Raw genomic sequence first — 21419 nt, forward strand, 5'->3', positions numbered from 1 at the left:
ATCCATCCATCCATCCGTCCATCCATCCATCCATCCATCCATCCATCCATCCACCCATTCGTCCGTCCATCCATCCATCCATCCATCCATCCATCCATCCATCCATCCACCCACCCACCCACCCACCCGACTGTCCACCCGTCTGTTCATCCATCCATCCCTTCATCCCTCCATCCCCCCATTCGTCCATCTGTCCATCCATCCATCCATCCATCCATCCATCCATCCATCCCTTAATCCATCCATCCATCCATCCATCCATCCATCCATCCACCCATCCATCCACCCATTCGTCCGTCCATCCATCCATCCATCCATCCACCCACCCACCTGTCTGTCCATCCATCCATCCACGCATTCGTCCATCTGTCCACCCACCCACCAGCATCAAACCACCCATCTGTCCATCTGTCCTCCCTCCCTCCCTCTGTCCACCCTGACATTCACCCCCAGCTCTCCAGCCTCTCCCCACCCCCGTGCCTCAGTTTCCCCCCCAACACCCCCACCCCTCCCCCCAGCAGAAGGAGCCACCAGGACGGACCATCTCCCGGGGGGAATCGCCATTTTATTGGGGTGGGGGGCTCGGGGGGCCCCCCCGGGGGCTGGGGGGCGGGGGGCCCCCTCGGCCGGCTCAGTACGTCCGCACCTTCACCTCCTTCGTCTCGGTCACCACCTTCCCGTCCACCATCCTCTGGGTGGTCCTCTGGGTGGTGGAGGTGGTCTCCTTCTCCAGGGCGTCCTGCAGGCTGTGGGGCAGGGAGGGGGCGCTGAGGGTGCTGGGGGGCACCCCGGGGTGTCCCCTCCCCTGCCTGGCTCCTGTGTCCCCCCCGTCCCTTCCCAGTGTCACCCCAAGAAACCGAGAGGTGACAGAGCTGGAGCATCCTGGAGGATGGGCTGGGATGTCCCGGCACCTGGGGCACATGGCCGCTATGTGCCACCGCTGTCCCCTTGCTGTCCCCAAAGCATTGTGGCTGATGGGACCTGGGACATCCCAGCACCCTGGGCTCATCCCTGCTGGATGCCACTGCTGTCCCCTCACTGTCCCCAGAGCATCCATCCTCAAGGATAGAGTCGGGACATCCCAGCACCCAGGACTCATCCTGGCTGGATGCCACCGCTGTCCCCTGGAGCATCCTGGAGGATGGGCTGGGATGTCCCAGCACCTGGGGCACATGGCTGCTATGTGCCACTGCTGTCCCCTTGCTGTCCCCAGAGCATCCTCAAGGACAGAGCCGGGACATCCCAGCACCCAGGACTCATCCTGGCTGGATGCCACCGCTGTCCCCTCATTGTGCCCAGAGCATCCTCAAGGACAGAGCTGGGACACCCCATCACCCTGGGCTCATCTCTACTGGGTGCCACCACTGTCCCCTTGCTGTCCCCAGAGCACCCTCAAGGACAGAGCTGGGACATCCCAGCACCCGGGACTCATCCTGGCTGGATGCCACCGCTGTCCCCTCGCCATCCCAAGCCCACCCTTCAGGATGGATCCAGGCCACCCCACCCCTGCTGTCACCCCCCCGCCTGCCCCCACCGCCCCCCACCCCGTCCCCCCTACCTGAACTCCTCTCCTCCCTCCAGCAGCTGCCGGTAGGTCATGATCTCGGCTTCCAGCTTGCCCTTGACATTGAGCAGCGCCTGGTACTCCTCGGCCTGCCGCTGCAGCTCGTTGCGCACCTGCAGCAGCTCCGCCTCGACCCGCAGGATCAGGCTGTTGAAATGCTCCATCTGCATGGCGTAGCGGTTCTCCACCTCCAGCAGGTTGGCCTCCAAGCCAGCTTTCTGCAGAGCAGAAACCCCTTGGGGTTCAGCTCCACCACCGAGGGCGGCCGGGTGGCCCCCGTGGGGCTGGAGGTTGGGGGGCGGGATCTGTGGGATGGGGGGTACCTGGTTGCGGATGGACTCCAGGTCGATCTCCAGGGTCTGGACGGAGCGACGGAGTTCCACCACGGTGCTGCGGGCCGTGTCGACGTCCTTGCTGCTCTGCGTGATCTCGATGGTGCTCTCGGTGATCTGGTGGGGGACACACATGTGGTTTGGGGGGGGGGTCAGCGCCTTGGCCCCGCCCACCATGGCCATCCCAACCCGTGGAGGGGGCGTGGGGGGTGAAACCACCCCAGGAAGAGCCAACCCCAAGGACCGGGGTCCCACATGGGCTAGAGGTCCTCCAGGAATGTCCCCAATGTTGGAGCAGGAACATCTTGGAGAAGGTCCCCACTCCAGGCGTGGGTCCCCGATGGGACAGGGGTCTCCTAGGAGTGTCCCCAGTGTTGGACCAGGACCCCCTAGCAAAATGTCCCCACTGTGGGGTTGGGGTCACGCTGGGATAGGTTTCCCCCGGGGAAGATCCCCGATGTTGGACCAGGACCTCCTTGGAGAAGGTCCCCACTATGGGATCAGGGTCCCCTACGGGATAGAGGCCCCCCCAGGAAGGTCCCTGATGTTGGACCAGGACCCCCTTGGAGAAGGTCCCCATCAGGGCTTGGGGTCCCCTATGGGATAGGGCTCACCCCAAGAACGTCCCCAACGTTGGGCCAGGACCCCATCGGGTCAAGCCCCCCTCATGGGGTGCCTTTGGGGACCACCCCTATGCCAGACTGGGGACCCCCAGGGGAACACCCCCACCAGGTCGGGGTTCCCCCTTGTGTCAGGACCCCCAGTGAGCTGGGGGCTGCCCCCCCTTGGCTCGATGTCCCCCAGGGAAGACACCACCCCCATGGAGCATCACCCCAGTTGCCTGGGGACCACCGGGACCCCTCAGGGTGGAGGTTTGGGGGGGGGGAGGGCTGTGGACCCACCTGCTGCCCCCATTGCTTCTCCAGGTCCTCCAGGTTCTTCTGGGCCAGGGCGTCGTACTGTGCCCGGATCTCCGCCATGATCTTGCCCAGGTCCTGCGACTTGGGCGCGTCCACCTCCACCGTCAACACCGACTTGGAGATCTGGGACTGGAGGCTCTTCACCTCCTGGGGGACAGCAAGGGGCCGGTGTCAGCGTGGGGTCCCCACCGGCCCCGGGTCCCCTCCCCTCGGCTTCATCCCCACCTCCTCGTGGTTCTTCTTCATGAAGACGAGCTCCTCCTTGAGGGACTCGATCTCCCCCTCCAGCTGCAGCCGGGCCATGTTGGTGTCATCGATGACCTTGCGCAGCCCCACGATGTCGCTCTCCACTGAGAGGCGGATGGCCAGCTCTGCCTCGTACCTGGGGACACAGCGTTGAGCGGCTCCAACCCCGGCTACGTCCCCGTCCCTGTCCCCATCCCCGTCCCCATCCCCTTCCCATCCCTGTCCTCATCCTTGGCCCCATCCCCGGCCCCATCCCCATTCCCAACCCCACCCAATCCCATCCCAACCCCATCCCATCCCTGTCCTCGTCCCCATCCTCTCCCCCTCTATGTTCTTATCCCTGTCCTGTGCCTATCACCATCCCCATCCCTGTCCCCGTCCCCATCCCCATCCTCTGTCCCCATTCCCACTCCTGTTTCCATCCTTGTCCTTCTCCCCATCCCCATTTCCATCCCCAATCCATCCCCATCTCCATCCCCAATCCATCCCCATCCTTATCCCTGTCTCCATTCCTGTCCTTTCTCCATCCACAACTTCATCCTTGTCCCCACTCCTATTCCCATTCCCAAACCTATTCCCATTCCCATCCCCATTCCCAACTCTATTCCTATTGCCATCCTCATCTCCATCCCCATCCCCATTTCCAACCCTATTCCCATCCCCATTCCCATCCCCATTCCCATTCTCATCCCCATTCCCACCCACGCCCCTCTTCCCATCCCCATTCCCATCCCTATCTCCACCCCCATTCCCAGCTCTATTCCTATTCCCATCCGCATTCCCATTCCCATTCCCATCCCCATCCCCATTCCCAACCCTTTTCCCATCCCCATTCTCATCCCCATTCCCACCCATGCCCCCCTTCCCATCCCCATCCCCATTCCCAACTCTATTCCTGTTCCCATCCCCATTCCCATTTCCATCCCCATTCCCACCCCCTCCTTCCCATCCCCGTCCCCATCCCCATCCCCATCCCATTCCCACCTCTATTCCCATCCCCATCTCCCTTCCCTTCCCTTCCCTTCCCTTCCCTTCCCTTCCCTTCCCTTCCCTTCCCTTCCCTTCCCTTCCCTTCCCTTCCCTTCCCTTCCCTTCCCTTCCCTTCCCTTCCCTTCCCTTCCCTTCCCTTCCCATCCCCATCCCATTCCCACCCCTATTCCCACCCCTATTCCCATCCCCATCCTGTCCCCATTCCCATTCCCAACCCCATTCCCACCCCATTCCCGCCCCATTCCCGTCCCCTCCGTCCCTCACTTGACCCTGAAGTCGTCGGCCGCCAGCCGGGCGTTGTCGATCTGCAGCACGGTGCGGGCGTTCTCCACCGTCACCGCGAAGATCTTGGCGGGTGGGGGACACGGACGGACACAGGGACAGACGGACACGGCATCGTCACCGCGGCGCGGGGCCCCCCCCGCTGCCACCCGCCCGCGCCGCCCACGTCACCCAGGCGGGTGCCACCCTGGCAGGTGCCCGCGCTCCCGCGGGGGGGAGGACGAGGGGGACCTCGCCCCGGAAAACCGGCAATAAACCAGGGTGGGGGCGAGGGTGGGACCCCCTGGGGGGACCCAGGCCTGCGGGAGGGGCTTGGCTGCGTCCTGGGTGACCTTGAACCTGGCCGAGAACGTGGGTGCTGGGAGCGGGGGCTCGTTTGCCTAACGATGGCTGCGTCGGACCCCCTCCGACACCGCCGTGCCCCGTGCCCTTGGTCACGTCCCTTCGTCCCCCCCCAGCGAAGCCCCCATAGGTGACATCCTTGACCGCGGGGTGCAAAGTTCACCCAGCCCCACCACCCGCCGGGTTAATGCTTAACCCCACGGCGCTGCCGCCTTTGGGGACAGCTCCGCCAGCTCGGCCGCTCCGCCGCGGGGACCCCACCTTCTCCCGCAGCTCCTCGATGACGTCCCAGTGGTGGCCCCAGTCCTGGGCGCTGGGACCTTTCTTGGCCATGAATTCCCGGATCTGGACCTCCAACCGCCGGTTCTCCTGCTCCAAACTCCGGACCTTCTCCAAGTAGGTGGCCAAGCGATCGTTGAGCTCCTGCATCGTCTCCTTCTCGTTGACCACCACGCCAGAACCCGAAAACAACATGCTGCCCCCCAACCCAGCCCCATAGCCGGCCCCATAGCCGGCCCCATAACCACCCCCAGAGCTGCTAAAGCTGTTGGTGCGGGTGATGGAGATGCGGGAACCCGAGCCCCCCGCCCCGGCGTAGACGCTGGCCGCGCTGCTCAGCGGGGCCAAGCGACGGCCGGAGCCGATGCCGGGGGTGACACCGGAGCGGTGGGAGCTGGAGTAGACGCTGCTGCGGGAGTAGCTCATGGTGACGGTGGTGGCACGGGAGCGACGATGGAGCTGGACGGATGGGTGGACAGACGGGTGGACGGACGAGTGTGATTTATAGCTGGGAGCGGCGGGGAGGGCGGCCCCACGGCCCCTCCCCACGGCCCCTGAAGGTGGGGCCGGATCCAGCCCAAGGCTTTTGTTCCTGGGAAGGGATCGGCCCCATAACCCGTGGGGTGCGGGGCGGAGGGAGGGGGCTCAGCCCCATAACCCGTGGGGTGCGGGGCGGAGGGACGGGGCTCAGCCCCATAACCCGTGGGGTGCAGGATGGAGGGAAGGGGCTCAGCCCCATAACCCATGGGGTGCAGACCAGAGGGAAGGGGCTCAGCCCCATAACCCGTGGGGTGCAGGACGGAGGGACGGGGCTCAGCCCCACACATTTTGGGGGACCCCACGGCTCCAGGTCTCCCCACCCATGCACACATCACCCCACATCACCCCCACCCCACAGCCACCCCCACCCCTGGGGACCCCCCCATGCTCCTGGGGTTCGCCAGCGGGGCCGGTGGGGCCGGAGGCCCCGGGGCAGGGGGGGGTCGCCGCGGGTCCCCCGTGGGCAGAGCCCTGCGTGGCTCGGAGGGGCTCGCCCTGCCCAACCGGCTCCAGGAATCCTGCCTGGCTTCTTCCCCCCCCCCCCCCAAATGGGGGTGGGGACCCAGGCATCCCCCCGTCCCCCCCAGCTGCAACCCTCTGGGGCAGCCACCCCCCTCCCCAGCACCCCAAAACAAGGGACACCCCAGGGGCACCCCAAAGACACCCCAGGGGCACCCCACCAGTGGGTGTGTCCCCCCCGGGCTCAGCCCCTCTCCCTGGTGTCCCCCCCGCGGGACCCCCAGCCCCCCCGGCCGGGTCCTTCTCCCCCCCACCCCCCACCCCGGCTGATTTAGGGCGGCTCCGGGGCCGGAGCAGGGCGGGGGGGGGGGGGGGGGTGGGAGTGGGCGCATTCCAGCGTTATCTGCTGGGGGGGGAGGGGTCTGGAGCCCCCAGGGGTGCGGGGCGTGGGGTCGGGCACGTCTCCACTCAACGGGGTCAAAAGGGGCAGCGAGGAACTTTGGGGGGTGGGGGGGTCCTGGGGGGGGGGAGGGGGCCACCCCGCTGCGGGCGGGAGGTCAGGCAGCTTTGCACGAGTGCACGCTTTGCAGGAGCACACGCTTTTGCAGGAGTGCACACACCTTTGCACGAGCATGCACCTTTGCATGAACACGCACCTTGCACGAGCACGCATCTTTGCATGAGAATGCAACCTTTGCACGAGTGCACGCTTTGCCGGAACATGCACTTTTGCACGAGTATGCTCTTTGCAGGAGCATGCACCTTTGCAGAAGCACACACCTTTGCACGAACATGCACCTTTGCATGAGAACGCACCTTGCACGAACGCGCGCTTTGCCAGAACGTGCACCTTTGCACGGCACGCACCCTGGCAGGAACACACGCCATTGCCCGGGCACACACCTTTGCACCAATGCGCACCTTGCACCAGCGCCCACCTTTCCACAACCAAATCCTTTTGCAGAACCCCTCGCCGTGCACCACCGCGCGCCTTCGCACGCGCATTCGCACAGCACCGCGCCTTTGCACGCGCGTTCGCACGGCCGCTGCGGCGGCGGGGGGCACGCGTGCGTGGCGTGGGCTCCCCGCAGCCTCCTGGCCCCTTCCCACCCAGAATTCCTGGCCCTGCCTGTGTTTGCTCTGGCCGGGCCATAAAGGGGTGAGTCAGGGCGGGGGGGGGCTGTTGGGGGGCCCCATCCTGCCATCGCCCCGCTGCTGCCACCCAGCCCAGCGCCTTCAGCCCAAGAAATGTGGGTCGAGAGCGTCCCAGCGCCGGCACCGGCCCCTTCTCCTGTCCCTCCGTCCCCTTGGGCACCCTGCTCTGCCCCAGCCCCAGCCCTGCCCCATTTTGCCCCATTTCGGCCCCATTCTGCCCCATTTCGGCCCCATTCTGCCCCATTCTTGCCCTGTTTTGCCCCATTCCAGCCCCATTCTGCCCCATTCCTGCCCCATTCCAGCCCCATTTTGCCCCATTCCAGCCCCATTTCACCCCATTTTTGCCCCATTCCTGCCCCATTCTGGCCCATTCCTGCCCCATTGCAGGCCCATTCCTGCTCCATTCCAGTCCCATTTCACCCCATTCCTGCCCTGTTCCTGCCCCATTTCAGTCCATTTTGCCCCGTTCCTGCCCCATGTCACCCCATTCTGCCCCATTCCTGCCCCGTTCCTGCCCCATTTCACCCCATTCTGCCCCATTCCTGCCCCTTTCCCACTCCATTTCGCCCCATTTTGCCCCGTTCCCACTCCATTTCGCCCCATTCTGCCCCATTCCTGCCCCGTTCCCACTCCATTTCGCCCCATTTTGCCCCGTTCTTGCCCCATTTCACCCCATTCTGCCCCATTCCTGCCCCGTTCCCACTCCATTTCGCCCCATTTTGCCCTGTTCCTGCCCCATTTCACCCCATTCTGCCCCATTCCTGCCCCATTCCCACCCCATGGCCGGCTCGGCCCCACGCAGCCGCCTGCCGAGGAGTTTGTTCCTCTGCCAAACCCGCGCCATTTCGGCGTCCTTTGAGGGTGCCGGCGGTGGCACCGCGCCGGGAGGAGGAGGAGAGGGGACGAGGAAATGGAGGCCCTGGAGCAGCCATGGCACGGGCTGAGCCAGGGGTCCCCGAGGTGTCTGACCCACCCTGGGGTCACAGGGGGGTCCCACCCTGGGGTCCCCACCCTGGGGTCCCTGTGGGGTCTGGTCACGGGGGGGGGGTGTCTCACCTTGGGGTCCCTGTGGTATCTGACCCTGGGGTTGCAGGGGGGTCCCGCCCTGGGGTCCCCATGGGGTCTGGTCACAAGGGGGGGTCCCACCCTGGGGTCCCCACCCTGGCATCCCCATGGGATCTGGTCACAGGGGGCTCCCCCCCTGGGGTCCCCATGGGGTCTGGTCACAAGGGGGGGTCCCACCCTGGGGTCCCCACCCTGGCATCCCCATGGGATCTGGTCACAAGGGGGGTCCCACCTTGGGGTCCCCATGGTATCTGGATGTGGCCCGGGGTGGGGGGGTGCTCGAGGGGCTCCCCAAGACCCCCCCACCGCTCCACTCCTCTTTGGGGGGCCCCCATGGAGCCAGTGGGACCCCTGACCCCGCTGCTGCCCCTTCCCCACCCCAGCCCCTTATCAGGCGCATTCCTCCCGTGCCGGTGGGTGATGGAGGAGCTGGGAGCAAACACGTCCCGTCCCCCCCAGCGTCTCCCTCCGCGGCCCCCCCGGCCCCCAAGGCCGCCAGAGCTCCCGGCGGGGCCATAAATCCAAGATGAAAGCCCTGTGGCTGATAAGGCTCTGCCCCGGCCCCCCTGCCCCACTCCTCAGGCCCCAGCGCTTTGGGGGACGGAGCCGGGACCCCCCCAAGCCGTGCTCAGCACCCTGAGGGATGCTGGATGCGACCCCAGCCAAGCCCCGAGCCACCTTCCTCCATGGAGGCATCTCCAAGGGGATGAGCTGGACCCTTGGTGGTCCAGGGCCAGCGTTCGCCCCGATGTCCCCAACCAGTGGGGAGACCACGGGGATGCCCCCTTTACCCCCCCCAGTGCTGGGGGGAGCGGGGCTGCCCGACTCCCCAAGGGTTAAGCACCACGGACCGAGGTACTGCTGCATTCCTGAGCGATGAAGCTGCAGCTGGGCCCCACCATCCTCCTCCTCCCTCCCAAACCCAGCTCAGGGGTTGCTGCAAACAGGATCAGGCCCTGGGGGGGCGGCACCCAGCGGGGTCCCGTGTCCCCCCCCCAGCCAAGGGCACCCTTGAGGTCCTGCCTGCATGGGGACAGGGATGTGGCATTTGTCCCCAGCCCCTCGGGGACATCCCCCTGAGCCACCATGTCCCTCCTGTCCCCACGGGGGTCCCGGGCACCCAGGGGGACCCCCGCCCCGCCATGGTGCACCCAGGAGGGGGTCCTGCACCCATGGGTGCACACCCGGGCCAAACGGAGCCCCATGTCCCCTCAAAGGGTCCTGCCTTTGCACGACCCCCGGCGATGGGGAAGGGGGTGCATCCCCCCAGGACCCCCCCCCTCTGGGGACACGCTGCGGGGGGTGGCAGCTGGCAGGGGACACTGGGTGCCACCCATCAGGGCCCCTGTGGCTGTCACCCAGGCCACGGCAAACAAAAGCCCGGGGAGAAGCTTGGCTTCCACCCAAAATGGGGTGCGGGGCCCCCCAGGCTCCTCAGGAGGAGACGCCGAGGGGTGACGCTGGTCCCGGGGGGCTTTAGGGTGGGCTGCAGCACCCTGGGGGGGGGGTCTGTCCCCCCTGGGGTGACGAGGGTGGAGGCGGGTGGGGGATTTATGGCTGAGCATCTCCTGGCGTGGGGCCACCCACCCGTGGGGCTGAGTGGATTCGGGGCTCGCCTGGGGTCGCTACCTGGGGGTCCTGGGGATGTGGCTTTGCCCCCCTCCCCGGCCCGTTTGCCCTCTGTGCCTCAGTTTCCCCAGTAAATGAGGACAAAGCAGAGCGGGGCTTGGCTGGGAGCCACCGAGGGCGGCTGGGAAGTCCCCGCTGCTCCTCTGGTGTCAGGTTGAGCCTCTCCTGCCCGCCCAGAGCAGCGGTGGGGGGGACCTGGGGGGCTTCGCGGGGGCCGGCGGGGGGGATCCCGCACCCTGCCGGGACCTGGCACCCACCCAGGCCCCTGCTCCCACCCCGCCGGCCCTATCTCGGTGGGGAGGGAAGTATTTGCCTGGGTTGCAAATTCCTTCGTGATAAGAGAAGCTGGGCGGGATGGAGAGCTTCTCCAGGGGGGATGGAGAGCTTCTGGCGGGGGGATCGAGAGCTTCTCTGGGGGATGGAGATCTTCCCTGGGGGATGGAGATCTTCTCCAGGGGGATGGAGAGCTTCTCTGGGGGGATGGAGAGCTTCTCTGAGGGACGGAGAGCTTCTCTGGGGGGTAGGAGAGGTTCTCCAGGGGGTGGGAGAGCTTCTTGGGGGGATTGAGAGCTTCTCCAGGGGGTGGGAGAGCTTCTCTGGGGGATGGAGATCTTCTCCAGGGGGATGGAGAGCTTCTCGGGGGGATGGAGAGCTTCTCTGAGGGACAGAGAGCTTCTCTGGGGGATGGGAGAGCTTCTTTGGGGGATGGAGAGCTTCTCTGGGGGGTAGGAGAGGTTCTCCAGGGGGTGGGAGAGCTTCTCTGGGGGGGACGGAGAGCTTCTCTGGGGGATGCGAGAGCTTCGCAGCTCCCCTCCATGGGCCACGGCTGCTTTCAGCCCCTGGGGAGGAAGGGGGAGGCAAATCGTGTCCCCTCTCCCGGTGTCACAGCTTTGGGGGACTTTGAGACCCCCTTGCAAGGGCAGGGGAGCTCAGCCATGCCCCCCCAGTGCAATTCGATAAGGCGGTGGCAATCCAAGGGTTGGACCCAGGAGGTTTCTGGCTCATGGGCTCCGTGCGGGGATTCGGGGGGTGGGTGGGTGGGTGGTTGTGGCTGTGCAGGGACAATTGGATGGACCTATCCAGGGAAGGATGGTTGGGTGGGTCCACAGAGGTGGGACTGTCCAGGGATCAGCAGGTGGGTGAAGGGATGGGTGGAGGGACAGGTATCTAGAAGGATGGGTGGCTGGGTCTGTCCTGGGATGGATGGATGGAGGGATGGATGGATTGAGGAATATCTAGAAGGATGGGTGAGTATCTAGAAGCATGGGTAGATGGCTGGGTCTGGCTGGTGATGGATGGATGGATGGAGGGAGGGAGGGATGGAGGGATGGATGGATATCTAGAAGGAAGGGTGTTTGGGCCTGGCCAAGGAGGGAAGGAGAGGTAGATGGGTATCTAGGAGGGTGCATGGATGGGTGGGTCTGGCTGGAGATGGATGGATAGATGAAGAGATGGATGGATAGGTGTCTAGAAGGATGGGTGGATGGCCAGGTCTGGCCAAGGGTGGAGATAAGTGGATGAATGGACATGGAACAGGATGGGTGGATGGTTGGGTCTGGCCAGGGATGGATGGGTATGTAGGCATCTGCATGGATGGGGTGGCCAGAGCTGGCTGGACGAAGGACAGATGGATCTACCCCCTTGGTGAGGCGTGGATGAGGAAGTGGCTCCATGGGTTCATCCTGCATCGGCCGGATCCCCAGTCGCGCTCCCCAGCTCTGCCCTTTTCCTGCCCGCTCCCCGGCGCTGCCCCAGAGCCGTCCTTCCTGCCGCGCCGAAGACAAAGAAACAAAGACCAAATAAACCCAGCAAACCTCCAAATCCCTGCCTGCAGGTGCCGGGTGCCGCGTGCCGTCTCGGCCCAGTGCCTGCCACTCCCGTGTGGGGCAAGCCCAGTCCTGACCAGTGCCAGGTGGATCCAGAGCGGCAGGTGGAGATGCGGCACGGCAAGGCACAGACTCTGGATGGGTGGCCTGATCCTGATCTGGGGGGGGATCAGGTCCTCGGTCCAGCTGCTCAGGGCGCAGCCTGGGTTTTAGACAGAAACACGCTAAATGTTTCTTTTTTGGTGGGTTTTTCCCCGTTTTGAGGGCAGGGTTTTGTACAGAAGGCAGGAGGTCACAGAGAGCAGGGGCTTGGGGACGTGGGCTTAGGGATGCAGGCTGGTGACATGGGGCTGGGGACACGGGCTTGGGGATGCCGACTTGGGGATGTAGCTTGGGGACATGGGTTGGGGACAAAGGGTGGGTGCACGGGCTTGGGGATGCAGGTTTGGGTTGTAGGTTGGGGTAATGGGGCTGGGGATGCAGGCTTGGGGACACAGGCGTGGGGACACAGGCGTGGGGACACAGGCTTGGGGACACGGGCGTGGGGACACGGGCGTGGGGATGTAGATTGGGGATGTCAGGCTGGGGACATGAGCTGAGGAAGGGTTTGGGGTCGTGGGACAGGACATGAGTGGGGATGTGGGTTTGGGGACATGGGGCTGGGGACAGGGCTTGGGGACGCAGGCTTGGGAACATGGGCGTGGGGACACAGGCTTGGGGATGTAGATTGGGGATGTTGGGCTGGGGACATGAGCTGAGGAAGGGTTTGGGGTCCTAGGACTGGGGACAGGGGCTGGGGACACAGGGTGGGGATGTGGGCTTGGGGACATAGGCTAGGGACATGGGGCTGGGGACAGGGCTTGGGGACGCAGGCTTGGGGACGTAGGCTTGGGGACACAGACTTGGGGACGCAGGCTTGGGGACCCAGGTTGGGGACATGGGGCTGGGGACAGGGGTTGGGGACCCAGGTTGGGGATGCAGGTTGGGGACATAGGGCAGGGGACATAGACTGGGGGACATGGGTTGGGGACATGGGGCTGGGGACATGCCCTGGGGACACGGGTTGGGGACACAAGCTTGGGGATGCAGGTTGGGAACATGGGGCTGGTGACAGGGGTTTGGGGACACAGGTTGGGGACGTGGGGCTGGGGACAGGGATTTGGGGACACGATTTGGGGACACAGGTTGGGGACGTGGGGCTGGGGACAGGGGTTGGGGACGTGGGGCTGGGGACCTGCCCTGGGGACACGCCATGGGGACTCACCCTCTGCCCCATGCCGGAGCGCGAGCCAGGGGGGTTTCACCCCCGGGCCGGGAGCGGGGCTCAGGGTGCTGATGGGGAGGGGGGGCACCGGCCCCAGCCCCCCTTGCACCCCTCGCACCCCTCGCAATCCCTCCAGTGGGCAGGATCTGGCCCCTGGCCCTGCAGCGAGGCCCGCTGGATCCCAGCGGATCCCAGTGGATCCCGGCTGCTCCGAAGGGGTTAAGGAGAAGCAGGTGCTGCTTTCCTGGGGCTGGAGGCCCTCCCATCCCGCTCTCCTCCCCCAGCTCCTGGATATAAACCCGGAGCTGCTCACCCCGCCCTGGATCCGTCCTCCCTCAACCCGTCCTGCCCGTCCTGCCTGTCCTGCAACCAGCCTCCTGCCTGTCTTGCAACCCTGCCCATCTTCCGACCCTCTTGCAACCCTCTTGCAACCCTCTTGCAACCTTCTTGCCCAGCTTGCCACCTTCTTCCAACCCTCTTGCCCACCTTCCAACCTTCTTGCCCACCTTCCAACCTTCTTGCCCACCTTCTGACCCTCTTGCCCACCTTCCAACCTTCTTGCCCACCTTCTGACCCTCTTGCCCACCTTCTGACCCTCTTGCGCACCTTCCAACCCTCTTGCCCACCTTCCGACCCTCCTGCCCGCTCAGCATGTCCACCACCATCACCAGGAAGACTGTGAGAAGCAGCTCGGCCGTACCCGGCCGTTCCTTCAGCTCCCACTCCTACACCGCTGGGCCCGGTGTGAGGATGAGTACGGCTTCAGCCTTCGGTGGCTATGGTGGGAGCCGCTACGGAGCTGGGTTGTACAGGGGTCCGGCCGTCGTGCCTGGGACAGGGGGTGGCATCACGGCCGTGAGTGTCAACCAGAGCCTCCTGACGCCCCTCAACCTGGAGATCGACCCCAGCATCCAGCGGGTGCGGAAGGAGGAGAAGGAGCAGATCAAGACGCTCAACAACAAGTTTGCCTCCTTCATCGACAAGGTGGGCTCGGGCTGGGGGGAGACCCCGCGGGGAGAGGGCTGGGACCCCCCTGGGGACCTCCTGAGACCCTTGGGGATCTCCCGGACCCTTCAGGCACACCCTGAGCTCCTTGGGGACATTGAGACCCCCTCAGGGACCTCCTGAGCCCCTCAGGGACCTCTTGGCCCCTTTGGGTACATCCTGAGCCCCTCAGGGATGTTGAGACCCCCTCAGGGACCTCCTGAGCTCCTCGGGGACCTCCTGGCCCCTTTGGGTACATCCTGAGCCCCTTGGAGATGTTGAGATCCCCTCTGGGACCTCCTGGGCCCCTCGGGAATGTTCTGACCCCTTCAGGCACATCTTGACCCCCTTGGGGACATTGAGACCCCTTTGGGGACCTCCTGAGACCCTCGGGGACCTCCTGGCCCCTTTGGGTACATCCTGAGCCCCTTGGGGACATTGAGACCCCTTTGGGGACCTCCTGACCCCCTCGGGGACCTCCTAAGCCCTGTGGGGACATTGACACCACTTTGGGGACCTCCTGGCCCTTTGGGGACCTCCTGACCCCCTCAGTGACATCCTGGCCCCCATGGGGACACCCAGACCTCCTTGGGGACCTCCTGATCCCTTTGGGCACATTTGCCCCCCCCTTGGGGACATCCAGACACCCCTGGGGACACCCTGACTCCTTTGGTTACATTTTGGACCCCTTGGGGACCTCCTGGCCCCCTTGGGGACATCCATCCCCCCTCAGGGACACCCAGACCCCCTTGGGGACACCCTGAGCCCCCTGGGGACATCCAGACCCTCTTGGGGACACCCGGACCCCTTGAAGCACATTTTGGCCCCCTTGGGGACATCCAGACCCCCTTGGGGACACCTGGACCCCTTGGGACACATTTTGGCCCCCTTGGGGACATCCAGACCCCCTTGGGGACACCCGGACCCCTTGGGGCACATTTTGGCCCCCTTGGGGACATCCAGACCCCCTCGGGGACCCCCTGGGGATGCGCAGCCGGCTGTGGGGACACCCTGGTCCCCTCCCACTGCTGGGGGCCAGGACATGGCGGCCGAGCCGGCGGGCAGGGAGTGTCACCGGGGCAGGAGCTGGGCCGGGCCGGGGTGGGGGCGAGCGTTGTCCCCCTGGGGTGCGATGGGGGAACCCCCCCATGGAGGAAGCAGCCAGTGCTGGGGTGGGTGCCCCACGCCCCAGCGGCACCCAGCACCCTTCCTCCCCAGCACCCGCTTCCGGGTGCTCCGCTGGGGTCGGGCTCCTCGCCCCGTCGTGGGCTGGGGGGCCCAGATGGGAGGGGGGGGGAACGGGGATGGTCCCAGACGGGTGTGGGGGCACCCCAGATTGCAGCCGGCACCCCAGGTTTGCACCCCCGATTCAGCAACCCCAGACTTGCACCCCAGAACCCCAGATTGCACCTGGGACCCCAGATTTGCACCCAGACTTGCACCCCAGCACCTCAGATTTCACTCAGGACCCCAGATTTGCACCCAGACTTACACCCCAGCACCCCAGATTGCACCTGGGACCCCAGATTTGCACCCAGACTTGCACCCCAGCACCCCAGATTGTACCCGGGACCCCAGATTTGCACCCCAGATTGCACCCAGGACCCCAGACTTGCACTCCAGAGCCAGTGACCTCAGGCTTGCACCCCAGACTTGCACCCTGGGACCCCAGGTTGCACCTGAGAACCCAGGCTTGCACCCCAGAACCCCAGGAGTGCCCCAGGACCCCCAGGCTTGCGCCCAGGACCCCAGACTTACTCCCCAGCACCCCAGAAGCACCCCAGATACAGTTTGCACCCCAGGAACCCAGAAGTGCACCCAGGACCCCCAGGCTCGCACCTGGGACCCCAGACTTACACCCCATAACCCCAGGAGCACCCCTGACCCAGTTTGCGCCCCATGATCCCAGAATTGCACCCAAGACCCCATGACTTGCACCTGGGACCCCCAGATTTGCACCCAGGACCCCAGCCTTGCCCCCTGCCACCCTTCTCACCCACCTCACCCTCTGCCCCTTGCAAACCAGCACCCAAGACCCCCCAGGCTTGCACCCAAGACCCCCCAGGCTTGTACACAGGACCCCAGCCTTGCACCCCTGATCTGGCTTGCACCCAGGACCCCAGATTTGCACCCAGGAGCCCAGATCTTCCCCCCCCTCACCACCCCACTCACCCACATCCCTCTCTGCTCCTTGCAAAGCAGCACCCAGCACCCCAGCCTTGCACCCAGGACCCCCCAGCCTTGCACCCCAGATCCGGCTTGCTCCCAGGACCCCAAATTTGCACCCAGGACCCTAGATCTGCCCCCTGCCACCCCACTCACCCTCTGCCCCTTGCAAAGCAGCACCCAGGACCCCAGATTTGCACTCAGGACCCCCAAATTTGCAGTCAGGACCCCAGCCTTGCCCCTACCACCCCTCTCACCCATCTCACCCTCTGCCTCTTGCAAACCAGCACCGAGCCCCTAGGCTTGTACCTAGGACCCCAGCCTTGCACCCCTGATCCAGCTTGCACCCAGGACCCTAGATCTGCCCCCTGCACCCCACTCACCCTCAGCCCCTTGCAAAGCAGCACCCAGGACCCCAGTCTTGCTCCCCAGATTTGCACCCAGGACCCCAGCCTTGCCCCCTGCCACCCCACTCACCCACCTCACCCTCTGCCTCTTGCAAACCAGCACCCAGGACCCCCCAGCCTTGCACCCCAGATCCGGCTTGCTCCCAGGACCCCAAATTTGCACCCAGGACCCTAGATCTGCCCCCTGCCACCCCACTCACCCTCTGCCCCTTGCAAAGCAGCACCCAGGACCCCAGATTTGCACCCAGGACCCCAGCCTTGCCCCCTACCACCCCACTCACCCACCTCACCCTCTCCCCCTTGCAAACCAGCACCGAGCACCCATCCCCACGACCCGCGCGGGGTGCCAGGGTGGGATTCCCGGGGTGGGGGTGATGCTGTGCCCCCCCAACCTCTGTCCCCCGCCCCAGGTGCGTTTCCTGGAGCAGCAGAACAAGATGCTGGAGACCAAGTGGAGCCTCCTGCAGAGCCAGAAGACCACCCGCAGCAACATGAGCGGGCTCTTCGAGGCGTACATCGCCAGCCTGCGCCGCCAGCTCGAGGGCCTGGGCCAGGAGCGCCTGCGCCTGGAAGCCGAGTTGGGCAACATGCAGGGGCTAGTGGAGGAGTTCAAGAACAAGTCAGTCCCGTCCCCGCGTCCAGGATGAGGCCGGGGCTGGCAGGGTTGCACCCCCGCTGCTTGTGTCCCTCCTAGGGTGGTTGGGGATGTGTGGCGGTCCCCCTCGGTGGCGGCTCCGTCTTGGGGCGCAGCGTCCCACCGTGGCCCCGAGGGTGGCTGAGGGTGCCGGGCTGGGGCTGGAGCGGCCCCTCTGGCCGTCACGGGGGTGGCTTTGCCCAGGGAGGGTGGCTCTTCTGCTGCAAGGGGTATCCTGGTGGGTGGGACCCTGTGTCCCTGCATCCCTGTGTCCCCGCATCCCTGTGTCCCCATGTCCCTGTGTCCCCATGTCCCCATGTCCCTGCATCCCTGTGTCCCTGCATCTGTGTCCCCATGTCCCCCATGTCCCTGCATCCCTGTGTCCCCATATCCCTATGTCCCCCATGTCCCTGCATCCCTGTTTCTCCATCTCCCCATGACCCCATGTCCCTGCATCCCTGTGTCCCCGTTATCCCTATATCCCCCATGTCCCTGCATCCCCATGTCCCCAGGATCCTGCATCCCTGTCTCCCCTCTCCCCAAATCCCCATATCCCCATGTCCCCGCATCCCCATGTCCCTGCATCCCTGCAGCCCTGTCCCCCTCTCCCCAAATCCCCATATCCCCATGTCCCTGCATCCCTGCAGCCCTGTCCCCAAATCCCCATATCCCCACGTCCCCCCACCCCCAGCTCCAAGCCCTCCCCTCTTCCCCAAGGTACGAAGAGGAGATCAACCACCGCACCGACAAGGAAAATGAGTTTGTTCTGCTCAAAAAGGTGAGGGGGGGCTCTGGGTCTGGCAGGGGTTGGGCAGGGGGGGCCGACGGGCAGGGGACAGACTGACGGGCAGGGGACTGACGGGCTGCCGGCTCTGCCCGCAGGACGTGGATGAAGCCTACATGAACAAGGTGGAGCTGGAATCGCGCCTGGAGAGCTTGACCGATGAAATCAATTTCTTGCGGCAGCTTTATGACGAGGTAGGGGGTCTCCTCCCTTGGGGGGGCCCACACGTGCACTGAGTTGCCTGTGCTCAGCCCCAGACCCACCCCCCCCCCCATCGTCTCCAGGAGCTCCGGGAGCTGCAGTCTCAGATCTCTGACACCTCCGTCGTCCTCTCCATGGACAACAACCGCAGCCTGGACCTGGACGGGATCATCGCTGAGGTGAAGGCGCAGTACGAGGAAATCGCCAACCGCAGCCGCGCCGAGGCCGAGAGCATGTACCAGATCAAGGTGAGCCGGAGCTCCAGCCCCGGGATGCGGGATGCTCCGGCCTCCCCTCCGGTGGTCCCCGCTGCTCCCCGATCTGGGATGAAGGAAGGACGGGCTCCCTCCTCCTCCTCTCCCCGGCTTTACCCTTCAACCCAGCCGGGCAAACGCCCGCCCTGCCCCGGAGCAGGCGGCTGCTGCGTGGGAGAGATCCCGGCTCCAAATCCAACTGGAGGCGCGACAGCCCAGCCCGCGGCATCGCTCCCGGCACGGGCCCAGCCCGGCTCTTTTCTCCCCAATTTTGGGGTGCTGAGGGAAAGGAGGAGGAGGGGGAAGGGCATCCCCATCTCCATCCTGCCCGCTCCGGTCCCCGCAGTACGAGGAGTTGAAGACGACGGCGGGGAAGCACGGGGACGACCTGCGCAACACCCGCAGCGAGATCAACGAGCTCAACAGGCTGATCCAGAGGATCCAGGCGGAGATCGAAGCGCTCAAGAACCAGGTCTGGGAATCGCGCCCGGGGCGGGAAAGCGGGGAGACGCTGCCCGCTCCTCCCGCTGCCGCCCTCCCACACCAGTGGGGGGGTCATAGCCTGGGGGGCCAGGGATGGTGGGATGTGGGGGCTGCTGGGGGGCAGGGATGCTGGGGGGCACGGGGGGTGCTGGGGGTGAGGGATGGTGGGGCACGGGGGGTGCTGGGGGGCAAGGGATGCTGGGGGCCAGGGATGGTGGGGTGTGGGGGCTGCTGGGGGGCCAGGGATGCTGGGGGGCACGGGGCATGGTGGGGGCGAGGGATGGTGGGACACGGGGGCTGCTGGGGGGGCAGGGATGCTGGGGGGCACAGGGGATGCTGGGGGTGAGGGATGGTGGGATGTGGGGGCTGCTGGGGGGCACGGGGGATGGTGGGGGCGAGGGATATTGGGGGGCACCGGGGGGGCGAGGGATATTGGGACATGGGCGATGCTGGGTGTTGTGGGGGCTGCTGGGATGCAGGGGATGCTGGAGCCCAGAGGATACTGGGGGGCCAGGGATGATGGGACATGGGGGATGCTGGGGGGTGAGGGATGCTGGGGGGCACGGCGGATGGTGGGGGCAAGGGATGGTGGGACACGGGGGCTGCTGGGGGGTGAGGGATTGTGGGACACGAGGGCTGCTGGGACATGGGGGATGCTAGGGGGCATTGGGGGTGCTGGGGGAAGGGATACTGGGACATGGGGGATGCTGGGGGGCACTGGGAATGCTGAGGGGGTGAGGGGTGCTATGGGGTGAGGGCTGCTGGGACATGGGGGATGCTGGGGGGCGTGGGGGCTCCTGGGATGCAGGGGATGCTGGAGTATGGGGGATACTGGGGGGTGAGGGATACTGGCACATGGGATTCTTGGAGGTGAGGGGTGCTGGGAGGCAGGGGATGGTGGGACATGGGGGATTCGGGGGGTGAGGGGTGCTGGGGGGCAAGGGGTGCTGTGGGGTGGGGGATGCTGGGGGGGTGAAGGGTGCTGGGGGCAAGGGATGTGGTGCATGGGAGGTGCTGAGGCATGGGGGGTGCTGAGGCATGGGGGATGCTGAGGCATGGGGGATGCTGGAGCATGGGGGCTGTTGGGGCGTGAGGGACCCCCCAGCCCCTGCTCCAGCTCAGCTGCCCCTCCGCGGGCGCGTTGCAGCGAGCCAGCCTGGAGACGGCCATCGCGGAGGCGGAGGAGCGCGGGGAGCTGGCCCTGAAGGACGCCAAGGGGAAGCTGGCCGAGCTGGAGGCCGCCCTGCAGAAGGCGAAGCAGGACATGGCCCGGCAGCTCCGTGAGTACCAGGAGCTGATGAACGTCAAGCTGGCCCTGGACATCGAGATCGCGACCTACAGGAAGCTGCTGGAGGGCGAGGAGAGCAGGTGGGGCACCCCCACCTTGCTGGCACCCGGGGGGGCGACATGATGGGACCTGCGTCCCGCATCCCACATCCTGTGGGCATCCCACTTTCCGTATCCCATGGGCATCCCATATCCCACGGGCATCCCACATCCTGTATCCCACGGGCATCCCATATCCCACATTCCACGGGCATCCCATATCCTTCATCCCATGGGCATCCTGCATCCCGTGAGCATCCTGTATCCTGTGGGCATCTTGTGGGCATCCTGCATCCCGCAGGCATCCTGCATCCCATGGACATCCCAATTCCCATATCCCATGGGCATCCTGTATCCCACATCCTGTGAGCATCCTGTATCCTGTGGGCATCTTGTGGGCATCCTGCATCCCGTGGGCATCCTGCATCCCATGGACATCCCAATTCCCATATCCCATGGGCATCCTGTACCCCACATCCCACGTCCCACATCCCGCGGGCATCCTGCATCCCATAGACATCCCAATTCCCATATCCCATGAGCATCCCGTATCCCGCATCCCATGGGCATCCCATGGATGTCCCACATCCCATATCCCATGGGCATCCCGTGTCCCGCATCCCATGGGCATCCACATCCTGTATCCCGCCGGCATCCCGCCGCCCCGCCCCGGCTCTCCGTGGCCACGACCGGGAGGGCCCCATGTCCCTCTGCGGCCACCTCCCCGCCTGCCCTCGCCCATGGCCCTTAGCCCCCACCCGCCACTCAGCGTCCCCCCGATGTCCCCTGCCAGGCTGGAGTCGGGCGTGCAAAACCTGAGCATCCACACCAAGACGACGGGGTACTCGGGTAAGGCGGGGGGGCGGTGGCCGGGGACCCCCCCTCCCTTGGGTGCCACCACTGGGTGCCACCGCGCTCATGGCTGCTCCCTCTCCCGCAGCAGCCGGCTTCGGCGGGGGCTTCGGTGGGGGCTTCGGCGGGGGCTTCAGCGGGGGCTTCGGCGGGGGCTTCGCCAGCTCTGGCTACGCTGTGCCCCCCCCCGCCCTGGAGAGCTCGGCCCTCACCAAGTCCCGCGCCATCGTCATCAAGAAGATCGAGACCCGCGATGGCAAGCTGGTGTCCGAGTCCTCCGACGTCCTGGCCAGCTGAGCCCCCCCTCCCTGGGGTGGGGGTCCCTCCATGGGGGCCTTTGGTGGCCGGATCTGGCCCACGGACGAATGGGACCCCCGCCACCCCCTTTGTCCCCCCCCCCCGCCCAGGGCGACCTGAGCCAGCGCCCCCACCCTG

The 21419-nt window shown here is 65.8% G+C and overlaps 2 protein-coding genes across 3 annotated transcripts; one reads left to right on the top strand and one right to left on the bottom strand.

Annotated features, from left to right (window-relative positions):
• Positions 1 to 545: 545 nt before the first annotated feature.
• KRT18 (keratin 18) lies at positions 546 to 5447 on the bottom strand. Its single transcript, XM_087771611.1, has 7 exons — positions 4938 to 5447; positions 4317 to 4399; positions 3042 to 3198; positions 2799 to 2963; positions 1888 to 2013; positions 1559 to 1782; positions 546 to 746 (listed from the first exon to the last, which is right to left on the bottom strand). Exons 1-7 carry the CDS (start codon positions 5379 to 5381, stop codon positions 632 to 634), a joined length of 1314 nt encoding a protein of 437 aa, XP_087627737.1. The 5' UTR covers positions 5382 to 5447; the 3' UTR covers positions 546 to 631.
• Positions 5448 to 13038: 7591 nt separating this feature from the next.
• Positions 13039 to 21419, top strand: KRT8 (keratin 8). 2 transcript variants are annotated; one of them, XM_087771596.1, is made up of 9 exons: positions 13039 to 13877; positions 16861 to 17069; positions 17802 to 17862; positions 17967 to 18062; positions 18153 to 18317; positions 18670 to 18795; positions 19954 to 20174; positions 20926 to 20981; positions 21076 to 21419. In XM_087771596.1, the coding sequence occupies exons 1-9, from the start codon at positions 13545 to 13547 to the stop codon at positions 21279 to 21281; spliced, it is 1473 nt and encodes a 490-aa protein (XP_087627722.1). In that variant the 5' UTR covers positions 13039 to 13544; the 3' UTR covers positions 21282 to 21419. The 2 variants fall into 2 exon arrangements, with proteins under 2 accessions (XP_087627722.1, XP_087627721.1); XM_087771595.1 differs by having other exon boundaries at positions 13044 to 13877; positions 21073 to 21418.

This window comes from Nipponia nippon, unplaced genomic scaffold (assembly GCF_047370975.1).
Source record: "Nipponia nippon isolate SJK-2023a ecotype South Korea unplaced genomic scaffold, ASM4737097v1 scaffold_35, whole genome shotgun sequence".
Classification (NCBI taxonomy): Eukaryota; Metazoa; Chordata; class Aves; order Pelecaniformes; family Threskiornithidae; genus Nipponia; species Nipponia nippon.